Source organism: Danio aesculapii, chromosome 25 (assembly GCF_903798145.1).
Source record: "Danio aesculapii chromosome 25, fDanAes4.1, whole genome shotgun sequence".
Classification (NCBI taxonomy): Eukaryota; Metazoa; Chordata; class Actinopteri; order Cypriniformes; family Danionidae; genus Danio; species Danio aesculapii.
The window spans coordinates 13,692,233-13,713,138 of NC_079459.1; the positions used below are offsets into that span (position 1 = coordinate 13,692,233).

The 20,906-nt window shown below is 34.2% G+C and overlaps 1 protein-coding gene across 1 annotated transcript in view; it reads right to left on the minus strand.

Moving 5' to 3' along the window:
* ptprz1a (protein tyrosine phosphatase receptor type Z1a) overlaps positions 1-20,906 on the minus strand; it is a 68,391-nt gene that overhangs the window by 12,211 nt on the left and 35,274 nt on the right. Inside the window, exons 11-20 of the mRNA XM_056451283.1 lie at positions 16,895-16,980; positions 12,709-12,729; positions 12,472-12,568; positions 10,401-10,486; positions 9,373-9,507; positions 8,984-9,118; positions 5,534-5,697; positions 5,317-5,452; positions 3,068-3,214; positions 2,894-2,987 (exon numbers count right to left, since the gene is read on the minus strand). Coding sequence (XP_056307258.1) covers positions 2,894-2,987; positions 3,068-3,214; positions 5,317-5,452; positions 5,534-5,697; positions 8,984-9,118; positions 9,373-9,507; positions 10,401-10,486; positions 12,472-12,568; positions 12,709-12,729; positions 16,895-16,980 — 1,101 coding nt within the window. The remainder of the gene's footprint in view (positions 1-2,893; positions 2,988-3,067; positions 3,215-5,316; positions 5,453-5,533; positions 5,698-8,983; positions 9,119-9,372; positions 9,508-10,400; positions 10,487-12,471; positions 12,569-12,708; positions 12,730-16,894; positions 16,981-20,906) is intronic.

Below are 20,906 nucleotides of genomic sequence, written 5' to 3' on the forward strand. Positions count from 1 at the left end.
CAAGCATCAGTCCGCCCAACCACTCACCTATCCATCCATAAACCCTATCCACTGCCCATTCATCCACCTATCTATCTATCCAATTTATTCACCCACCTACCTATTTATCCACCCATTTATTCATCCATCCATCCACCCGCCCAACCATCCATAAGACCATTTGCTCCCCTGGCCATCCACCCATTCTTTCATCCATCCATACACCCACCCACTCGCCCATCCATGCATCAGTCCGCCCCACTCATCCATCCATCCATCCATAAACCCACTCGACTGCCAATCCAGCAAACCATTTACCCACCCATCTATCTAGCCAATTTATTTACCCACCTATCTATTAATCCACCCATACATTCATCCATCCATCCACCCACCCAACAATCCATAAGAATATTCACTCGCTCAGCCATCCACCCATTCCTCCATCCATCCTTCCATACTCCAACCCACCCGCCAATCCATGCATAATTCCGCCAAATTATTCACCTGGCTATCTATTCATCCACCCATTCATTTTTCCATCCACCTATCCAACCAACCATAAGAATATTAGTTCGCCCGCCCATCCACTCATTCTTCTATCCATCCATACACTCACTCACCCACCTATCCATGCATCAGTCCACCCAACCACTCACCCATCCAGCCATAAACCTCATTCACTTGCCCATTCATCCACCCATCTATCTAGCCAATTTATTAACCCACCTACCTATTTATTCACCTATTCATTTATCCATCCATCCGCCCAACTATCCATAAGACCATTTGCTTGCCTGGCCATCCAGCCATTCTTTCATCCATCTATAGACCCAACCACTCGCCCATCCATGCATCAGTCCGCCCACTCACCCATCCATCCATGAACCCACTCAACCGCCCATCCAGCAATCCATTCATCCATCCAATCTATTTAGCCAATTTATTAACCCACCTACTTATTTTTCCACCTATTCATTTATCAATCCATCCGCCCAACCATCCATAAGACCATTTGCTTACCCGCCCATCCACCCATTCTTCCATCCATCTTCCACCCACCCACCCATCCATGAATCAGTCCACCCAACCACTCACCCATCCATCCAAAAACCCACTTGACTGCCTACCCATCCATTCATCCACCCATCTATCTAGCCAACATATTCATTGACACATTCATTTATCCATCCACCCATACACCACCCATACCCACCTGCCCATCCATCCATCCACACACCCAAGCACCCACCCACCCATACATATACCTACCTGCCCACATATCCATCCATGTATCTAGGCAGTTTATTCACCCACCTACCTATTCATCCACCTATTCATTTATCCATCCACCTGGCCATCATTCATTCATCCATCTAACCAATTTATTCACCCTCCTACCTATTCATCCATCCATTCATTTTTCCATCCACCCACCCAATCTTCCATTGACCAGCCCATCCATCTATCCTTTCATCCATCCACCCTCCCATCCATCCATCTATGCAATCATAAGGCCACTTTCCAGCCCACCAGTCTACCAATTCATCCACCAATTCTTCCTTCTATACACCCATCAGTCCATCCATGCATCCGCCCGCCCAACCACTCACCCATACATCCATAATCCCACTCGACGCCAGTGTTGGGCACGTTCCTTTATTAAAAGTAATAAGTTATAGTTACTAGTAATTTCTCACAAGTAGTAACTGAGCTACATAATTATGAAGATAACTAATTACCAGAGAAAGTAACTATTATTTAAAAAAATTATTATTAAAAAAAATCTAATTTGTCAAATGACTACAAAATATGATCAGTTGGCATTTCTGTTTGCATGTTCTTCCTATGTTTGTGTGGGTTTCCTCTGGGTGCTCCGGTTTACCCCATAAGTCCAAAGACATGCTGTAAGTGAATTGGGTAAGCTAAATTGTCCGTAGTGTATGTGTGTGAATGAGAGTGTATGGGGGTTTCCCAGTGATGTGTTGCAGCTGGAAAGGCATCCGCTGTGTAAAACATATGCTGGATAAGTTGGTGATTCATTTCGCTGTGGTGACCTCTCATTAATAAAGGGATTAAGCCGAAAAGAAAATGAATGTATGAATAAATGAATGAATGAATGAATAAATGATACTATTTTAATGTTGGTGTGGGACAATGTGAGAGACATCCATCAAATTCAACCTACCATTATAAATATTAACATAATCAGTCTTGCCTTTCCCATTAACGAGGAAAAAGTAGTGTGTATATTTACAGTTTGCCATCATTCTGACTCCTGGTCATTGGTGTGTGGGACTGACTGCGCATGTGCTTGTGTGTGAACAGGTGAACACCCGCACTACTCTGCCTCTGATTTGCAAATGATGGAAATGTACTCTAAGCCAATCCTCATGTTCTCAGTTACACCATGTTCGCAGACACACCAATCATCATCACAGGTTGGTTATGTGTTCCGCCCCAACCCCGAACACACACAACCGCCCCAGAGAAAGAGAGGTATCGCCATTAATAACGGCATTTATTTATAGTGCCGTTATTCCCATTACTGCTCGATGCCCATCCACCCATCCAAACACACATCCACTTGCCCATCCATGCATCCGTCCACCCAACCCCTAACCCACCCATCTATAAACCCACTCGAAATGCCCACCCACCCATCTATCCTTTGATCCACCTGCCCGACCACCCATCCACCCATAAACCCGCCCACCCAGCCATGTATCCACCGATTTACCCATCCATCCATGCATCCATCCATCCAAACACCAATCAATTTATCTGCCTGCCTACCCATACATCCAGAAAAAACCTCACTCATCTATTCATTCATCCATCCATCCGTACATACACCCACTCGGCCATCCACCTATCTATAATAATAGTAATCTCAGTAGTTTTATGGGCCCACCAGGAATCAGAGAGCAGCTCCTATTCTTGGTTCTGTTGCCGTCATTCAGGGCAGCGCTGCAGTCATTGTGTTTGGCATTGGACTGGCACACCAACTGCAATCACAAGGTCATTCCTATGTAGAAGTTATATTATTGACTTCTATCTGTACTCTTTAGTAACTGAGAGTGCTTACTTTAAACTGCTTTTCCAGGCGTGTCTTGCATGAGGCTCCTGGGGTCAGGAGGTTGTTCACATACTGATGAATATGGCTTGATGGCACCTCTGTCTCCTGACTCAAAATGGCTTCTACTAGAGCATCATGGGTAAAGATGTATTGCTCCTGTAAATGTAGCAAAACATCTGATCGTGAAAAGGACACTTGATCAAAGTTTTTTTTGTCGCTGGCTGCACAATACTGGAAAAATAATACTTTTTACAATTTATTTGTTGATATACAGTTTTATGCAAAAATTTGGGCACCCCCCAGTGGCTGCATAATTTTGTGCTCTTTCTTTATAAAATAATAGTACAGTGAAATGCCATTCTGTTTCAAATGAAAGCTAGATAATGACATGTTTTTAGACAGAAATACATAGTGTAGCAATATTGAGATGTGTGAAATTAAATTGAAACTGAAAAAGGCTATGCAAAAGTTTGGGCACCCTCTTTTTTGTGTGGCAAAACTTGTAGTAAATTAATGCTGATTGATTACAACACAACATTAATTTGAGTGACTCAGTGAACCTTAACAATCCCAACAAAGGTGCAACCAATCATGAAAAATTATATTTAAGATAGCTGATTGCTAGTTGTGCTTCTCCTTATTCTAAACCTGAAAGTAGCATCATGGGAACCTCAAAAGAACTTTCTAATGACCTAAAAACTAGGATAATTCATCAACATGGCCAGAGAAAAAGCCATCACAAAGATTTAAAGTCTCGATCTCCACAGTCAGAAATATAATAAGAAAATGAAAGGCCACCGAAACAGTTCTTGTGCAGGAAAGATGTGCTAGACCGGGAAAAATATCTGAAAGGCAAAGGCGAAGAATGGATAGAATGGTCACAGACCACCTTCAAAGAGCTCTAGAAACATCTTGCTGTTGATAATGTCATTGTACATTGTACACAGTTCAGCACAGTCTTCACAAAGAGCAGCTCAATGGAAGGTGATGCAGAAGAAGCATTTTCTGCATTCTGCCAACAAGAAGAGTCGTTTGAGGTATGCAAAAGCTCATCTGGACAAGCATAAATCATTTTTGGAAAAATATACTGTGGACAAATGCCACAACCTTAGGCACATTGCATGGCAGAAAAAGAACACAGCATTCCAGGAGCATGGGCAAGCACAGGATCCAGACACCTTGTCAGAGTTAAAGGTCACATGGATTTCACCCAGTATCAGCATGTGCTGAAGAACAATGTTCAGAAATCAGACAAGAAACTGAAGTTATGGCAGGGTTGGATGTTTCACAATGACCCAAAGCACAGTTCCAGATCTACCAAGGAATTCATGCTCAGATACGATATAATGTTTTAGAATGGCCATACCAGTCCCCAGACATGAACATCATTGAAAATCTATGAATTGATTTGAAAAGGGCTATTCATGCTTGGCACCTTTCAAACTTGACTAAACTGGAGATGTGTTGCAAGAAATAATGGTCTAAAATGCCTTCAGCAAGAATTCAGGGAATGATCCTTGACTATAAGAAGTACTACAGGCTGTCATTATTCTATTGCGGTGATTGTTGCACTTGTCTCTTTTTGTTATGCATTGCAATTGCATTGCATCTGTTGATTAAACAAAATGTTATGTCAGAACTGAAATGTTGCCTTTTCTCCAGTGAATAAAATATATCCAAATGAATTTGCTGAATTGAAAGGCCAGCACGCTATGGCTTGCAATTTGAAAATTATTAGGGGTGGCCAAATTTTTGCATAAGACTGTTTATTGTGATCAGTATTCACTAAAATACTTCAAAAAGGTAGTTAATTACTAACTACATAATTACAAATTTAATTACTTTTCTAATTACTTTGAAAAGTAACTTAGTTTTTACTTGACTAAATACTGAAAATATCCATAAATCTTAATGCATAGACCATAAAAATTCAATTGTTTAAATTCTAAATTCATTACATTTGAGACAAGCAGGACCTTTTAATTTTGTTTCAAAAATGCAACTTAAAATTTAAACAATATATTTATCAAAACACAAAAAGTTTCAAATTAATGACACAAAATTTGATATACATACCATAGGTATATTGGTATATAGGTATATATACCTATATGGTATATATTGCTATATAGGTATATTGACCTACATTTCTAAAACTTTGAGTCCAACATTGAGTGGATTGAGTCCAAATAATTTGAAGCCAGAAAAAGATATACCAGAAAAATACCAGAGTGTGACTTTACCTATTGTTTGCTCACCTCTGTTTGAACTAGGTAGTTCCGTTGTGTTCGGATGTGTTTGAGAAAGCCCATAATGTTGACTGTCCCCTTCTCTTTAATCTGTTTTAACATGCTGTCCAACACTATGTAGGTCCCTGTTCGGCCCACTCCAGCACTAACAACGCAAACACACATCAGAAATGTCCAATGCACAATATGACTTGTCTTAAATTGAAAAAATTATCCTGTAGCCCACCTGCAGTGTACAACCATTGGGCCCATGCCATCTGTTTGGGCTTTAGAGGACTTGTAGACAAATGAAAGAACAGGCAGGACGTATTCTGGTACACCCATGTCTGGCCACTGTGTGTAGTGGTACTGTGTTACTGTCCTCTCGTTACTACGGTATCTTTGAGAACCCTAAAAAACAAACAATTATGATGAAACTAAATAATGTATTTTTAACATGCAATACAAACAAGCAAAATTTAACTGTGAGTTTGTTTGTTTGTTTGTTTTTTTTAAATATGTATATCTATTGTTAGTAAATGTTAAATTGACTTTAGATTTAATTATGAAAAATGAACAGTTAATTTCTTTTAATTGTTCATTAATATGAGCAATTTAACATTACTAATATTCATTTTGAATGAAATCGAAAAAAAACCTGTGGTAACTTGGATCCGTTTACTCAAAAGTTAATAATAAACGTATTTACGATTATGCACATACGGTAGTTAATTAACTTACATACAACAGGTTTACTCACTTTATTGTCAACTATTCGTTTTACTGAACCATTGTGCACTGTTCAAATTTACTACCCTTTTGTTATGTTAGGGATGAAAACATCCACTGAACTAAACCGCTGTAAAAATGCATCAGATAAATATTAATCTCAGTTCTGATCAAAACTACTAAATTGTTTAGAAAAATACAGGATTTTAACTTTTTAATTGACAAATTCATAAATGATGTTACTGATTTGGTGAAAAAACACACAAAATTATGAATTTTCTATATAAAAAGTAATTGTGGACTGGATTTTTTTAACCTTTTATTCCAGTGAACGACATGTGAACGATTAGTAACAACATTGCCTTTGATGCATTGTTAGATTTTCATTTTTTCTCCCTAATTTACAGTTGGTGGCTGTTTTTGCCCTATTGACTTCCATTATAACCACATTTGATGGTGCATAAACACACAGTCTTTGTTTCAGTTTACTCCATGTAGTTCTGAGAGCTGAGATACATATTTTGATTTTCTCAGACACATCAAGGTAAGTGAGTAAAGGTCTGACACACTCACAGACGCACATACACACACTCTTTAATTTGCTGTTATACTCCATATAAAATCCAGAAACTAAGCTTTTTTTTGCACATGCCTATCTAAAGGCTTAATGGTGCCAACTGATGATCAACAGTAAAAATTACCAACAAAGAAAAGCACCAACAATCAAAAATGCATGATTAAATGGTGCCATGGTTTTGTAATAAAAAGAAATGTTGTTATAATGGAAGTCAATAGGGCAAAAACTGCCACCAACAGTAAATTAGATGAAACAAAATGAAAATCAATCAAAAACAATGCATCAAAGGTAATGTTGTTTTACATGTCCAAGACTGTGATAAAAGGTTAAAACAATTACTTTTTATATTGAAAATACATCATTTTGTGTGTTTTTCACCAAATCAGTGACATCATTTATGAATTTGGCAATTAAAGAGTTAAAATCCTGTCATTTTCTAAGCAATTTAGTAGTTTTGGTTGATTAACAGATTTATGTAAATATTTATCTGATGCATTTTTACAGCAGTTTAATTCAGTGGATGTGTTCATCCCAAACATAACAAAAGGGCAGTAAACTTGCCCAGAGTCTATTGTTGAGGGTTTTTTTTAATTCAAAGCATTTTCTCAAAATATGTGTCAAAATAAGATTTGCCACCAAAAATCATTCTGCTAGCTGAAACAGAAAAAGTTATGGCAAAATTAACACTCAAAATCACCTCAGATTGGATGAAAACATCCCCAACAGTACATAAGGGTTAAAAAGTGAGTAAACCTGTTGTATTTAAATTAGTTGACTTTACTTTAAAAATTGAGTAAACCCGTTTTATTTTAAGTTTGATTCGTTTGACTTTTCCTAAAAAATTGAGTAAACAAAAGTGAGTAAACCCATTGTATTTAAAGCTGTTAGTTGACTTTAGTTTAAAAAGTTATTGTGCTCAAATTTAAAGTTATTGGTTACATTAAAAAGTAAGTAAACCCATTGTATTTAAAGTGATTTGTTGACTTGGGCCCAATACCAATTCTACCCCTTACCCCATTTTGCATGTTCACGTGAAGGAGTAGGGGTGTCCCAATTCTCTTTGGCTAAGGGGAAGAGCTAGATAGCCCTTGAAACAGAGATTTTTCGGGACCACACTCGAAATCAAGGGGTATGAATATTTCCCAGAATATATGATCAACAACAGCAGCAGCATGGCTGCACATGGAGATAAGGAGATGCACAAATGAGTCATTTTTGTCATTATTATGAATTTTTATAACAAACAAGCATATGTTTTAATATATTCATAACAGTGTTCGTGTTTTATTGGCATAGTTTTATAAAATTGTTTTAAAAAAAAACGCTAAATTACTCCTGTTTAGTAGTCCCACATCATTGCGTCACTTAATGACACACGAATACCCTGTCAGAAAAGTATAGTGGCTGGGAATGAGCTTTTACAGTGTCTGGTATAGTGCAAATATTGTTACATAATGTTATTATTACATAAATGAATATGGCCAGTGTGTAAATGCACAATACAGTTACGAGCTTATTGCCATGTTATATCATTATGATAACATAATATCCTGAAGATAAATACCAAAAAATAACACAACTTTAATAACTACAGCAGTTGTGATTGTCGATCTCATAAGATAGCGATGACATTTGAAGCCCTTCCCCTTCACACTATGCTTCAAGGTCCATGGGGAAGGGGTAGGGGTACAAAAATAGAATTGCGATTGGGCCTTAAAGTGACCAAACCAGTTGGATTCACAGTCAAATAATCACTTTAAATATAATGGGTTTACTCACTTTTTAAGGTAAAGTCAACTAATCGCATTTTACAATGTTCAAATAAGTGTGTTTAAATGCTCCAAGTCAATTTAACCTTTAAAAGTATAAAAATGCATGTTTATTTATGATTTATTCAAGGTAGTGTGATATAAAAAGCCACAACTGCAGGATATAGTCACAATTTTGAAGACAAAGACACAATTACAAGAAATTAAGTCATGAATTGGACATAAAGTCACATTTAGAATAATGTTTTTAAAATTCATACTCATAATTAGGAGAAATAAAGCTGCAATTGTAAAATGAAACCATAAATAGGACAACTGCAAAAGAAAATTTGAATAAACAAAATTATTCAAAATTTGAAGAAAGATTACATAAACAAATTAAGGTGTAACTATTAGAGACTAAGTCACAATTACAAGAAATAGTTAGTTGTGACAATTACCAGAATAAAATTTTGAGAAATGAAGTCACAATTGGGACTTATAATTTTCACAGTTAATTTTGTAATTGTCTTTCAATATTAAATACCTAATATCAACCAAGAAAAAAAATAGGATTAATATTGTCCAATTATCAATACAGTATAAAATATTTTATGTTTATTTACTAAATATATATTGATACCTTTTTTATGCTGGTGTTTCTGAGAGTGAAAGTTCTCTTGGTGTAGTAAGCAAGGACATTTGTGCTTTTTACAGTAACCAAAAAACATCCATACTCCTCCTGATTCTCCAGAGGCCAGTACTGGTCACACTTTCTCTGAGAAATCGACAAACAGTTAATATCCATAGACATCACAAAGAATCCAAACAATCGTTATCATCGTCTAAATATCTAATTTCTGTCATTTATTTTCAACTTCTTCTAAATCCTATAAGTCTTCTGAAGCCATTCGGTAATACTGAGGATTGCAGAAAACTAGTTTTCAGGTGTACTATTCTAAATGTACTCTAAACATATTCTAAGTGTACTAAATGTCAGATTTAGGTAGACTGCACCATAAAATGTCTCACCCTTCCTTTCTCCACCAGGTTGGTGATCATAACAATCACTCCCACATTCTGCTCCCACACCATCCGCCAGAAATCTGGTGTGCTGGATTTCAAGGGCCCTTGTGCTGCAATGTAGGCTTTGTTTTTGTTAAAACCCTTGTGTGAAACCAAAAGAAGAGATAAATGAAGTTACAGGATGGAAGGAATTGCATGTATTATTCATTAAAATGTTGAAAGAATATCAGTTTTATGGCCTCCAAAAACTTTCTCACACTCAAACTGACCTGACATTTCTAAGATCAAATCAATTGCAAATTAGCAGTGAGTTTTAAGTGTTGTAATCACTTCTGCTAGTTTAAATGGTTACATTTAAAGGTAGTCATGTCCACGCGTACACATGTATTTTTATAAACAGTTTTCTTTGCCTTTGTTTGAAAAAATCATGTCAAAGTGCAAGAGTGCACTGTGATGTACTGTCAAGGCAATCAAAAGTAAAATCAGCCTTATACTGGGTTCACACCAAACTTTGAATTAAGTATTCACGTAAGTAAGTTATATACAAATAAATGCAAATGCACAAACAAAGGGGAATTACAAATGACGTAAATCTGTGATACTGTTTGCCTTGAACGTACAGAATTTGCCTTAATAGCAAGTATGACACAAGTTTAAATAACTGGACTCAAGCTGAAAGTTTGTGTGAGGACAAAAACACCCCATGAGTAAACTAGAGCAAGTGACCCGATTCTCCATGTTTGGTGTGAACACATCATTTGAATAAAGCTGTGTTGGTGAATCAGATTAGGAGAAATGCACGCTGATCTTATGAGGCAAAAAATCTTCACCGTAACGGGAGTTTCTGAAAATCTTCATTCTGTCTGGACTTTTCAGAGTTTCAATTTCAGTCTCCTAATAATATGTTTTTATGTGGCCGAACAGCCAAACCACATATAAAAATCCACCATTTTGAAAATACCTATAGCTTAAATACTGATCAAATTCTAACAATTTGCCAGGCAACTTTTCTGAGTTTAAGGAAAATGTCTTACATCCACGTAGTTGGCGTTTATATAGTCTCCTCCGCTTCTTCCATCTTTGTCATTAAGGGGTGCGAGCCTCACTCTACTGTGGTCATCTAGAGATGTTATTAAAAATACAATCATTTTACAGTCAATAAAGAAACAGTCATCGTTATATATTTAAAAAATTCTTTACATTTACACTTTAGCATTTTAAAAAAGAACAAGAGCTTTACTTGTGCAATCATATGTTAAAATCTTATGGACAACGTGTGTTTTGGAACATTTTCATGTAAACCCATCTGATCATATGTGAAAAAAGGTGTGGGCACAAACACAATAGCTGGGTTTCCATCACCTTGTGTTAATGCACATTGTGTTAATGCACCCTGTGTTAGAATTATCGCATAATATACGAGTGACTGAATGAATTACATTTTTAATTTTTAGTCCCTCAACTCATAAAAATGTTTGGTAACACTTTAGTTTAGTTCACAATTAATTCTATGAACTACTGGCTTATTACCTGCTGATTAATAAGATATTAATTGTTCATTATTCATAATAAAGTATGCTCTTATTCTGCATCCCTAATTCTACCCAGAGATTATTGCACATTTGCAGAATAAACTTTAACTTATTACACCCACATGACTATTATACTTGCCTGTTCTACTGTTTATTACTAAGTTACCAGCAATATAGTCAGCCCCTCTAACATACTATTCACATTGTGAGTGACGTTAATGCCTGATCTAGGATGTGTCTGAAGCTTGACATTGACATGACTGTCATAGAGATGACAGCTAATCACAGCATATTCACCAACAACTTCTGCAATTCTCTCCCAGGCTTGGTCCCGTAGGGACGAGTCTAATTATGTATGTAAACACCATAAATCACAGGGTGATTACCAACAGCAATAATAAGCTTTTGCTCCATTTTGATGAACCCATATTCTCTGGTGTTGCATAAAGTTCATTGGCTAGTCTGCACTAGTATATTTGCTTAAAACAATCTACCACAAGAATTGGACCCAATGGTACTCTACGAACCCACAATTTAGTTTAACAACACTCCATTAAAAGTAAACAAGAAGCTATACAGAGGCCCACGTGTGAAGTAGGGGGATAAATTACATCCAGGAGTTTATCGCAGAATAAAGTCCAACATGAAGTAGAGGGCTGTTATATAAGATTGAAGGTTTTATTTTGTGAAGACAACCACCTGGATGTAATTTATCACATTTATTACATGACCACTTGTAAAAGAATATACACAAAACATTGTTTTGAGATCTTATAGTTGCTCCAAAGCTGACAGAAATGGCTGAATGGAGAGTACTCTAACCTACGTTTTCTCCAGTCACAAGAAGGTGCCAAACAGTGGTGAGTTAGAAAAGTATATATTTGGATGTGAACATATTCACTGACAGTCACAATGATTCGAAGGACCCGGACGAGCCTGTGATAATAGTTTCAGCGGTTGTTTTCTGGGAGTAACAAGTAATTTGCATTTGGGATTTTTCTTCATCTGCGATCTTTGTATAATGTTTGTTTCGCGTTAGGACTGAAGCCTGGCTGTTGTTACAAAGGCGCAAACAAAGAACGTCACCATTAAACAAGTGACAAACCAACACTGAAACATAGGGGCTTAAACACATTGAGTGCTAACAAGCAAATCAAGGGGGTGAAGACAACTAAGAAACAATGACAAATAATAATGGTGTGTCATAGAGTACAGTGTTTCACATGAAAATGTTCCAAAACCACACATTTCACATGCGTTCAGATTTTTAAAAAAATTCTTCTTATTTGTTTGTGGTGTTTTTGCCTTTATTGAGATAGAGAAGTATTTAGACAGAAAGGGAAGTTGGAGAGAAAGCTTGGATGGGGTCAGGAAAGGGGGGACTGGGACCCTCAAAACACAATGGTGCTATATTTTAGTGCATTGCCCAAAAGGCTATGAATGTCAAAGATTTCATGTGTAATTCTAACACAATTGTACATGCAAAGCTCATGTGGTTATTCTCAAAGAGAAATCATTTGACACTAAAACATTTAAAAGTAATATCTAATTTTATAGTGAAAATCATTCTCACAGGCTAAAATGTTGATATATCGGTTCTTGTTCTTATTATCCGGATGATTCGAACAATCTGTAGTCGTTCCGAGGTCCACAGTACATGTTTGAACTTCCTAAAAAACAAACAATGTTGAGTAAGATTTAGCTATCACAAAACAATGTTGTAAAGACTTTTCACAACAAGTGGTGAGAAGTGAGCATCGCAAATACATGCTAAAGCTAAAGAGCAAATCAAAAGGGAAATGTGGCTTACCTCAAAATACTCTTTCAATATCTAATGGGGGAATGCAAAAAGCAATGAAATACAGTAGCAAACCAGACAACATTAATAAGTAAAACACAGCATAAAGCCAAAGCACTGTCAGCATGGTCTGGATTCTGCTCATTATGTGTGTTAATCGCCTGTGAGTTCTAATTATTGATTGGTTAATAATGTGATCCAATATTAAAAAAAAGTTAAGTAACAGTTACAATGTAGTTTCATTTTTAAAAATGATTTATAACTACAGTTATGGAAAGAAATTAATGGAAATAAAGATATAATTGTAAAATATACGTTTAAAATGACAAGAAATTAATTTTGTGAAACAAAGTCATTACTATGAGATGCACAACTTAAAAATAAGGGCAAAGATGTTATGAAATAGTGAAAAGCAGTTATTTTTTAATCAGTAAACAGGCAATTACGAAAAGTTGTAACAATTCAATAAAACGGCAATTATAAATAAAAAAAAATATATAAATACAAAATTGGGTAATTAAAGGGCACCTATTTTACCCCTTTTTCAAGATTTAATATAAGTCTTTTGTGTCTTTAGAATGTGTCTGTAAAGTTTCAGCTCAACACCCATCGGATGATTTATTATATCTTTCAGAGTATTTGAAATTGTGTCTCTGAGCTCCTTGTTCTTGGTTTGCTGTTTTTGTTTCCTGTGACTTTAAGGCTAATGAGCTAGTTCTCCTCGCCCACTTTTCCCAAGTGCCTGTGAGAGTGTCTCCATCTCCAGATAAACAGCACAGTGACAGACATGAAGGAAGCAGATCTCACATAATGTTTGTGAGAAATACTACAGTAAGAACTTTCTCTATGATTATTTGATGTATTTGTTGTGGAGTTAATTCAAGCCTTTCTGCTGATGAGTTACACACAATGTCTTTACAAAGTTCACGCACACACACACAGAGCAGACACATGCATAGCGTGCACGTTTAACTTTGCACGGCAAATGTGACAGGAGACACATAATTATACATTACTACATGGATATCCATTAATGTCCAAGATAAACCTGATTTAACGTCCTCAAACCGGGATTGAAGCGTCTTCTTTTATATAATTGTCCTGACATGAGGCTGTGGTGATGAATTACAGCGGTTTTACCGTCTTTAACTTACTTTATTACAAACATGCACTGTTTAAAAATGTTTTAAACTAGTAAAACTTATTCTTGATCACATCTGATGATGATTGATGATCACAGAGAGCTGAGATCTTTTAACCCGGTTGCTTTGCGCACGTCCTGTCTTGTTGACATAATTATACACGTTACTACAAAGACATGTTAATACGCGACTGTCAATCTATTTGGTGGGTGGGGAATCTGCACTCCTACTTCACATTGCGCTGGGCCTCAAAATGGGAGAGATTTAGATCTTATTTTAATCTTAAAAAAATTAAAATTTTAAAAAAGAGATTTATTTTCTTTATATCACCCCAATATGACTGTGGACACACTATACCTACACACAGTTCTGTCCAAACAGCTTACAAAAGATGATTTTCATTATAGATGCACTTTAAGTCAAAATTGTAAAATAATAAGGTCCTAATTTCAACTTATAAAGTTGCAATTCTGAAAATTGTGTGATTGCTCTTGTGGGATATAAAGTCCTACATGTGAAAAAAGCCTTATTTTTAAGTTTTAAAATCTTAATGACAAGTAACTTGCAATTACAAATGGTGAGTAACAAGTATTTGAGGTTTCTTCTTATTTATTTATTTATTTATTTATTTATTTATTTATTTATTTATTTATTTATTTATTTATTTATTCGTTCATTTATTCATTCGTTGATTCATGTTTATCTACTACTACATTTCTTTTTCTAAACATTAAACAAATGCCACCAGATATTCAGGAATCAATTTTTGTTCTGTTATACTGTATGACTAACTTTAGCCTCAAATATCATTCATTCATTTTCTTTTCGGCTTAGTCCTGTTATTAATCTGGGGTCGCCACAGCAGAATAAACCGGCAACTTATCCAGCACATGTTTTATGCAGCGGATTGTTTTCCCATCTCTGGGAAACATCCATACATACTCACTCACACTCATACACTACGGACAATTTAGCCTTCCCAATTCACCTGTACCGCATGTCTTTGGACTGGAGGAAACCCACGCGAACACAGGGAGAACGTGCAAACTCCACACAGAAACACCAACTGACCCAGCTGAGGCTCGAACCAGCAACCTTCTAGCTGTGAGGCGACAGCACTACCTACTGTTCCACTGCGTCGCCGCCTCAAATATCAATAATGGACAAAAACATTTACTCTAGTGAGATCCCAAATTGTGAAAAACTGATTTTTTTGAGATTTAAAATCTCAGTGACAAGAAAGTTGCAATTGCAAACGGGGAGTAACAAGTACTTGAGGTTTCCTGATTGATTGATTGATTTTATTTACTCATTCATTCGTTCAATTGTTCATTCATTCATTCATTTTCTTTTCGGCTTTATACTTTTCAGTCCCTTTATTAAAAAAAGGAGTCACCACAGCAGAATGAACCGCCAACTTATCCATCACGTTTTTATGCAGCGGATGCCCTTCCAGCCACAACCCATCTCAGGGAAAGACTCTGGGACTGTGGGGGAAACCGGAGCAAACTCACACGAACGCAGGGAGAACATGCAAACTCCACACAGAAAGCCAACTGACCCAGCCGAGGCTCGAACCAGCAACCTTCTTGCTGTGAGGCTACTATGCCACTGCGTCACCTCATTTATTCATTCATTTATTCATTCATGTTTATCAAGAAAGTTGCAAATTTAAACGATAAGTAACAAGTACCACTTTTTACGAGCTTCTATGCAAATCAGACAATATAACATAGATATTACATTTGATATTGTTTAAATTATTTATTTGCTTATTTTTTATTTAAATAAATAAAATATTATTTGGCATTTCCTGAGAGAAAGATTTTCTTTCGCATTAATTAATTAATTAATTAATTAATTAATTAATTAATTAATTAATTAATTCATTCATTCATTCATTCATTCATTCATTCATTCATTCATTCATTCATTCATTCAATCTACTACTACATTTCTTTTTCTAAATATTAAACAAATGCCACCAGATATTCAGGAATCAGTTTTTGTTCTTTTATATGATTTAAAAGTTAATAAATTTAGCCACAAATTTTAATGACAGACAAAAACAGTTGCTTTAATGAGATGCTACAAGGTCCAAATTGTGAAAAAAAAAAGTAAAATCTCAATGATTATTTGCTTATTTTTAATTTAAATAAATGTATTTATTTATTATTTGGTGTTTTCTGAGTTATTTATTTATTTACCTTCCTATTTATTTATGTATTTACTTATTTGTTTGTTTGCTTATTTATGAATTTAAGTATTTATTTATGGATTTACAACTATTACTACTACTACTACTAATAATATTATTATTATTATTAGTCGTAGTAGTAGTAGTAGTAGTAGTAGTAGTAGTAGTAGTAGTAGTAGTAGTTGTTGTTGTAGTATTAGTAGTAGTTGTAGTAGTAGTATTACTATTATTATTATTATTAGATTTTGACCTAGTGAATGTCGTAACAACAAAAACACTCAACTACATAATTAAATGCAGCCATAAATATCAATAATGGACAGAATCCGAAGCCATGCAAACAGAAACATACAATCAAACACTGGAGTTTGCATCAATCTTTGTGTTTAACAGAACTAACATGCCACAAAAAACACACACTTTCATTCACTTCATAACACAAACAACCCTCAAAACAGAAACTCATGAAACATATCCATCACTTATTTTTCATAGGTGCCACTTATGACAAGGTCTAATAATTAAGTACTGCCTTGTTTGTGTCCAATTAAATCTTGCCTGATTTTAGAATGATCTAATCAAGTGTGAAAAAAAATCTCCAATCTGACACTGATTGATGTTAATGAAGCTGTATGTGGGTCTGTTTGTGCACCTGACTGGAACATAGAGCTGAATGCGTTACTGACCTAATTATAACTCAAAAGCATTATCAACAACTTGTGTTTATGCATGAACGGATAGACAGAATACATTCGTTTATGAGACGTGCCTTAATGACATGTTGAACTGCTACATCAAGGCTCATGGGAGACAGCTGTCCCTTGAAAAGTGTGGAAAGAGAGGGGGATGAGATACCAACCTCGAACTCTCTGGAAAATGAGCTGGTGCTGTGAAGCTCCGTCACATGATTCACAAATTGCTTTACTGGCAGGGGTTCATGTTCACCTGGAAGAAAATAAATATTATTGGTCATTAATAATGTAAAACAAAGTGTTTATGACTAGTTGTTGTGAGTTATGTTCTTATTTGAGTGCACACTATTGATTTTTTTTCTTTTTATTATTTTAAATTATTCACCGGTTAATTAATGTATATTAAAAAAAATTTTTTATAAAAATTGTGATATTATGTTAAATTATAAGAAGTTTATTTTCAATAGTTAATTTTTAATCTTTTTGTTTTTCAATTAAGTCACTCAGCAAAACTATAAAACTATTCCCCTACCAATTTTTTGGTAGTACACCCAACTAGCATGCCCAAATTTATGTTACAGAAAAAAAAAAAATTAATTATTTTTTTAAGAGGAAAAATCAAGAGTAGCAAAAAATACAAATAAAAAAGTGACATTTTGTAAGTTGTAATTTCTTTTGCAATATTTTGCTTGCATTTAACAGTGTTGTCTTTCAATTTCTTAATATGTTTGGTGACTAAAATATTATTTTAATATATATATCTATTTAATGAATCTGTTTTGTTTAAATGCACCAAAATACATTGTCTATATTCAGTGAGAAATATAAAATATTTCCAAATGAAATATTCATTTTCCAAATGAGGTGTCCTCAATTATGCTGAGCACTGTATATACACCTGTATATACCCCATTGACTTTTTTTCTTTTTTAAATATTTTCCAAATTATGTTTAACAGAGCAAGGAAATATTTACAGTATGTCTGATAATATTTTGTCTTCTGGAGAAAGTGTTACTTGTTTTGTAAGAGGCTAAATTATCATATGCTTTTGTTTATATGACAAAACATGTCTTTTTGACTCAAGAAGGTCCATACTGACTCCAAAGGCAGATACTGATAAGATCAGGGCCTGGTGTGTGGACTTTGGGGGTTTTGCGATGTGGTCACATGTTGATTGGTAAGTTTGAATGTCTAAGTATTTGGGCTTAAGTCACATGGTCATGAAAGATACAAAATAGGTGGTAAAACGCTGCTGCTCCTCTCCTCCTCTGGAGTCTATCTTCTCTGACTTTACTGCAACCAGGCTAACTTCTGGGCTTGCTCTCTTTGTCTCTCTCTCCCTCCCCCTGTGACTCTCCTTCTACCTCTGGTAACTTTAATTTTACATTTAAGCTGGATACAATTGATAGCATATGTTTTATCATTTCATATTTTATCATTTTATACAGTTATTTTGTAATTAATTCAGTTGTTATCATAGAGAATTATTGTCATTAAATCCTTTCATTTTCAAGTATTTGTGAATTACTTTTGATTTAACATCAACACTTAACTGTTCCATATTGCAATACAATACAATCACATAATATCAACGCTCTCCCACATTTATAGCTATTAATACTGCCCTTATGTTCGTTTTTGGTATAAGATTGCAGAAGAATGGTTTGACTAGAAATGTACAGTGTTTTTTACCATCAATACTGGTAACTTTTTAGTCATTCGGCAGAACTACAGTTCGAACTGCTGAGTGTTTTAAAACCCATTCCTACAGTTTTATTTCAGCTAGAAATATATACATAAGCTACGTATATATTTTTAAGATTCTCTACAGAACAAACCATCATTATACAATGAGTTGCCTAATTACCCTACCTGCCTAGATAACCTAATTAACCTAGGTAAGCCTTTAAATGTCAATTGAAGCTGTATAGAAGTGTCTTGAAAAATATCTAGTAAAATATTATTTACTGTCATCATGGCAAAGATAAAATCAATCAGTGATTAGAAATGAGTTATTAAAACTATTATGTTTAGAAATGTGTTGAAAAAAAATCTCTCTGTTAAACAAAAATTGGGGGAAAAAAATAAACAGGGGGGCCAATAATTCTGACTTCAACTGTATATCATTTATAATATAAAATGTAAAAAAAAAAAATATATATATATATATATATATATATATATATATATATATATATATATATATATATATATATATATATATATTATGATATAAATAGATAAATGTTGCTCGGTATTTTTGTATTGTTTTAGTGTGCAAATATTTCTTAAGACACATTTACCCCAAAATTACATTTATTTCAGTGTTGTTATTCTTAAAAATATATTTAAACAAAACTAAACAAATAAAAAATATTTGTATTCCTGAAAAATGTATTACAGTTAAGTTTTAAAACAAGAATTCTTTTTATGTATTTTGTTGCACGTGATATAACAAAAAATATGTCATGATCATTAATTATGAATTCATTTCAAATTTCTTTTATTAGCTTTACTACATGGAATATCATTGACAATAATAAATTTATAATAATCCTTCCATGTTGTTGTTAACACTACCTCAAATAAAAACTTCCCTTCCCCACTTCAAACTTATAACTTATAACTTCCCCACTTATAACTTCCCATTCAAAAAAACGAAATAAACATAATTAATAAGTAAAAAATAAAGAAATAAGTTAAAAATAATAAAAATTAATAGAAAATGTATAATAAATATGTATTCATATAATATTGCTCAGTTTAAAATCAAGAGAGTTAGCCAGCAGATAATCCAAAAAGGAGTGTAAAAAAATAAGTGATAGTCTATTTTTAAGTGATAGTAAACACTTCTTTGTCCATGCATCAAATGAGGGTGGAGAGGCATGTTTCTTCTTTAACAGGATGAGGCATCTTGCTAGTAAAATAGTAAAAGCCAAAGCCTTTCAGACATTTACTAAAAGGTTAGCTTTTATTGCCAACCCAAAAATGGCCAAAAAAGAGGATTTGTATCCAGATCTATATCAAACGCATCTTTCAAAGTTTTAAATAGTTTAGTCCAATAATCAAATACTTTAGGGCATTCCCACAAAACGTAGATGAGATCCGCTGGTGATTGCTTGCACCTATTACATGCATCGCTGACAGAGGGATATATTCTAGTATTGTAGTAAACCCTATGTAGAATCTTACATCGTATAAGCACATCTCTTGCACACATAAAAGAGGTGTGTGTGAGCTCAAGGATATGCTTTCAGTGTTCATCAGATAACTTTTCAGATAAGTTTTCTTCCAAAGCACCTCTTGCTTGGTTTGCAGAGCCTGGATTAATATTGTGAATCAGATTATAAATGACAGAAATGCAATCTTTCGAGTGTGTCATCCAGTGGAGATTCAGGAGGACAATTTTAATTTCAGAAATCACCTGAGAATTTGTTATCAGGTCTTATTAATAAATGGCCACATTTTATTAAATCGTGGGTATGTTCAAGTCATTTTGATTTTACTGCAACAAGAGTATTAATTATTACAACATGGTCACAATTTAGTCAAACAAGTAAAACACACATTATGAAAGAATTGCTGAAATGTCCTCATGAATTAGTTATTTGTGCATATAAGTTCATTTGTAGCCACAATATGTCATGTGCAAGGCTCGTCCAAACAAACGATTTGTGAATTTTTACATTTTTGTGCTAAAAAAAAGATGTAAGTACTCAGTAAAAAAATTAATAAATATGTGTATAAATAACCCAATGGGCACCTTAATGTCAACTGACTACCTTGATGTCAAAATGACATTCAATTCAACTCATCTTTATTTCTATAGCGCTTTTACAATGTAGATTATCTCAAAGCAGCTTAACTGAGAAAATTGTAAAATTATAAATATGTTAAAAAAGTATATTGAAATTGTGTCAATTTATTTATTATAAATTATATATATATATATATATATATATATATATATATATATATATATATATATATATATATATATATATAGTTTATAATATAAACATTTTGAAATATATATTAGAATATAAGTAGATATATATTTAAATAAAACTAAATAATTAAAAATAAATTGTATTCGTGACAATTGTATTACAATTGAGTTTTAAAACGAGGGTTTTTTTTACCCCTGAACCCTTAAATAATTTTTATTTATTTATTTT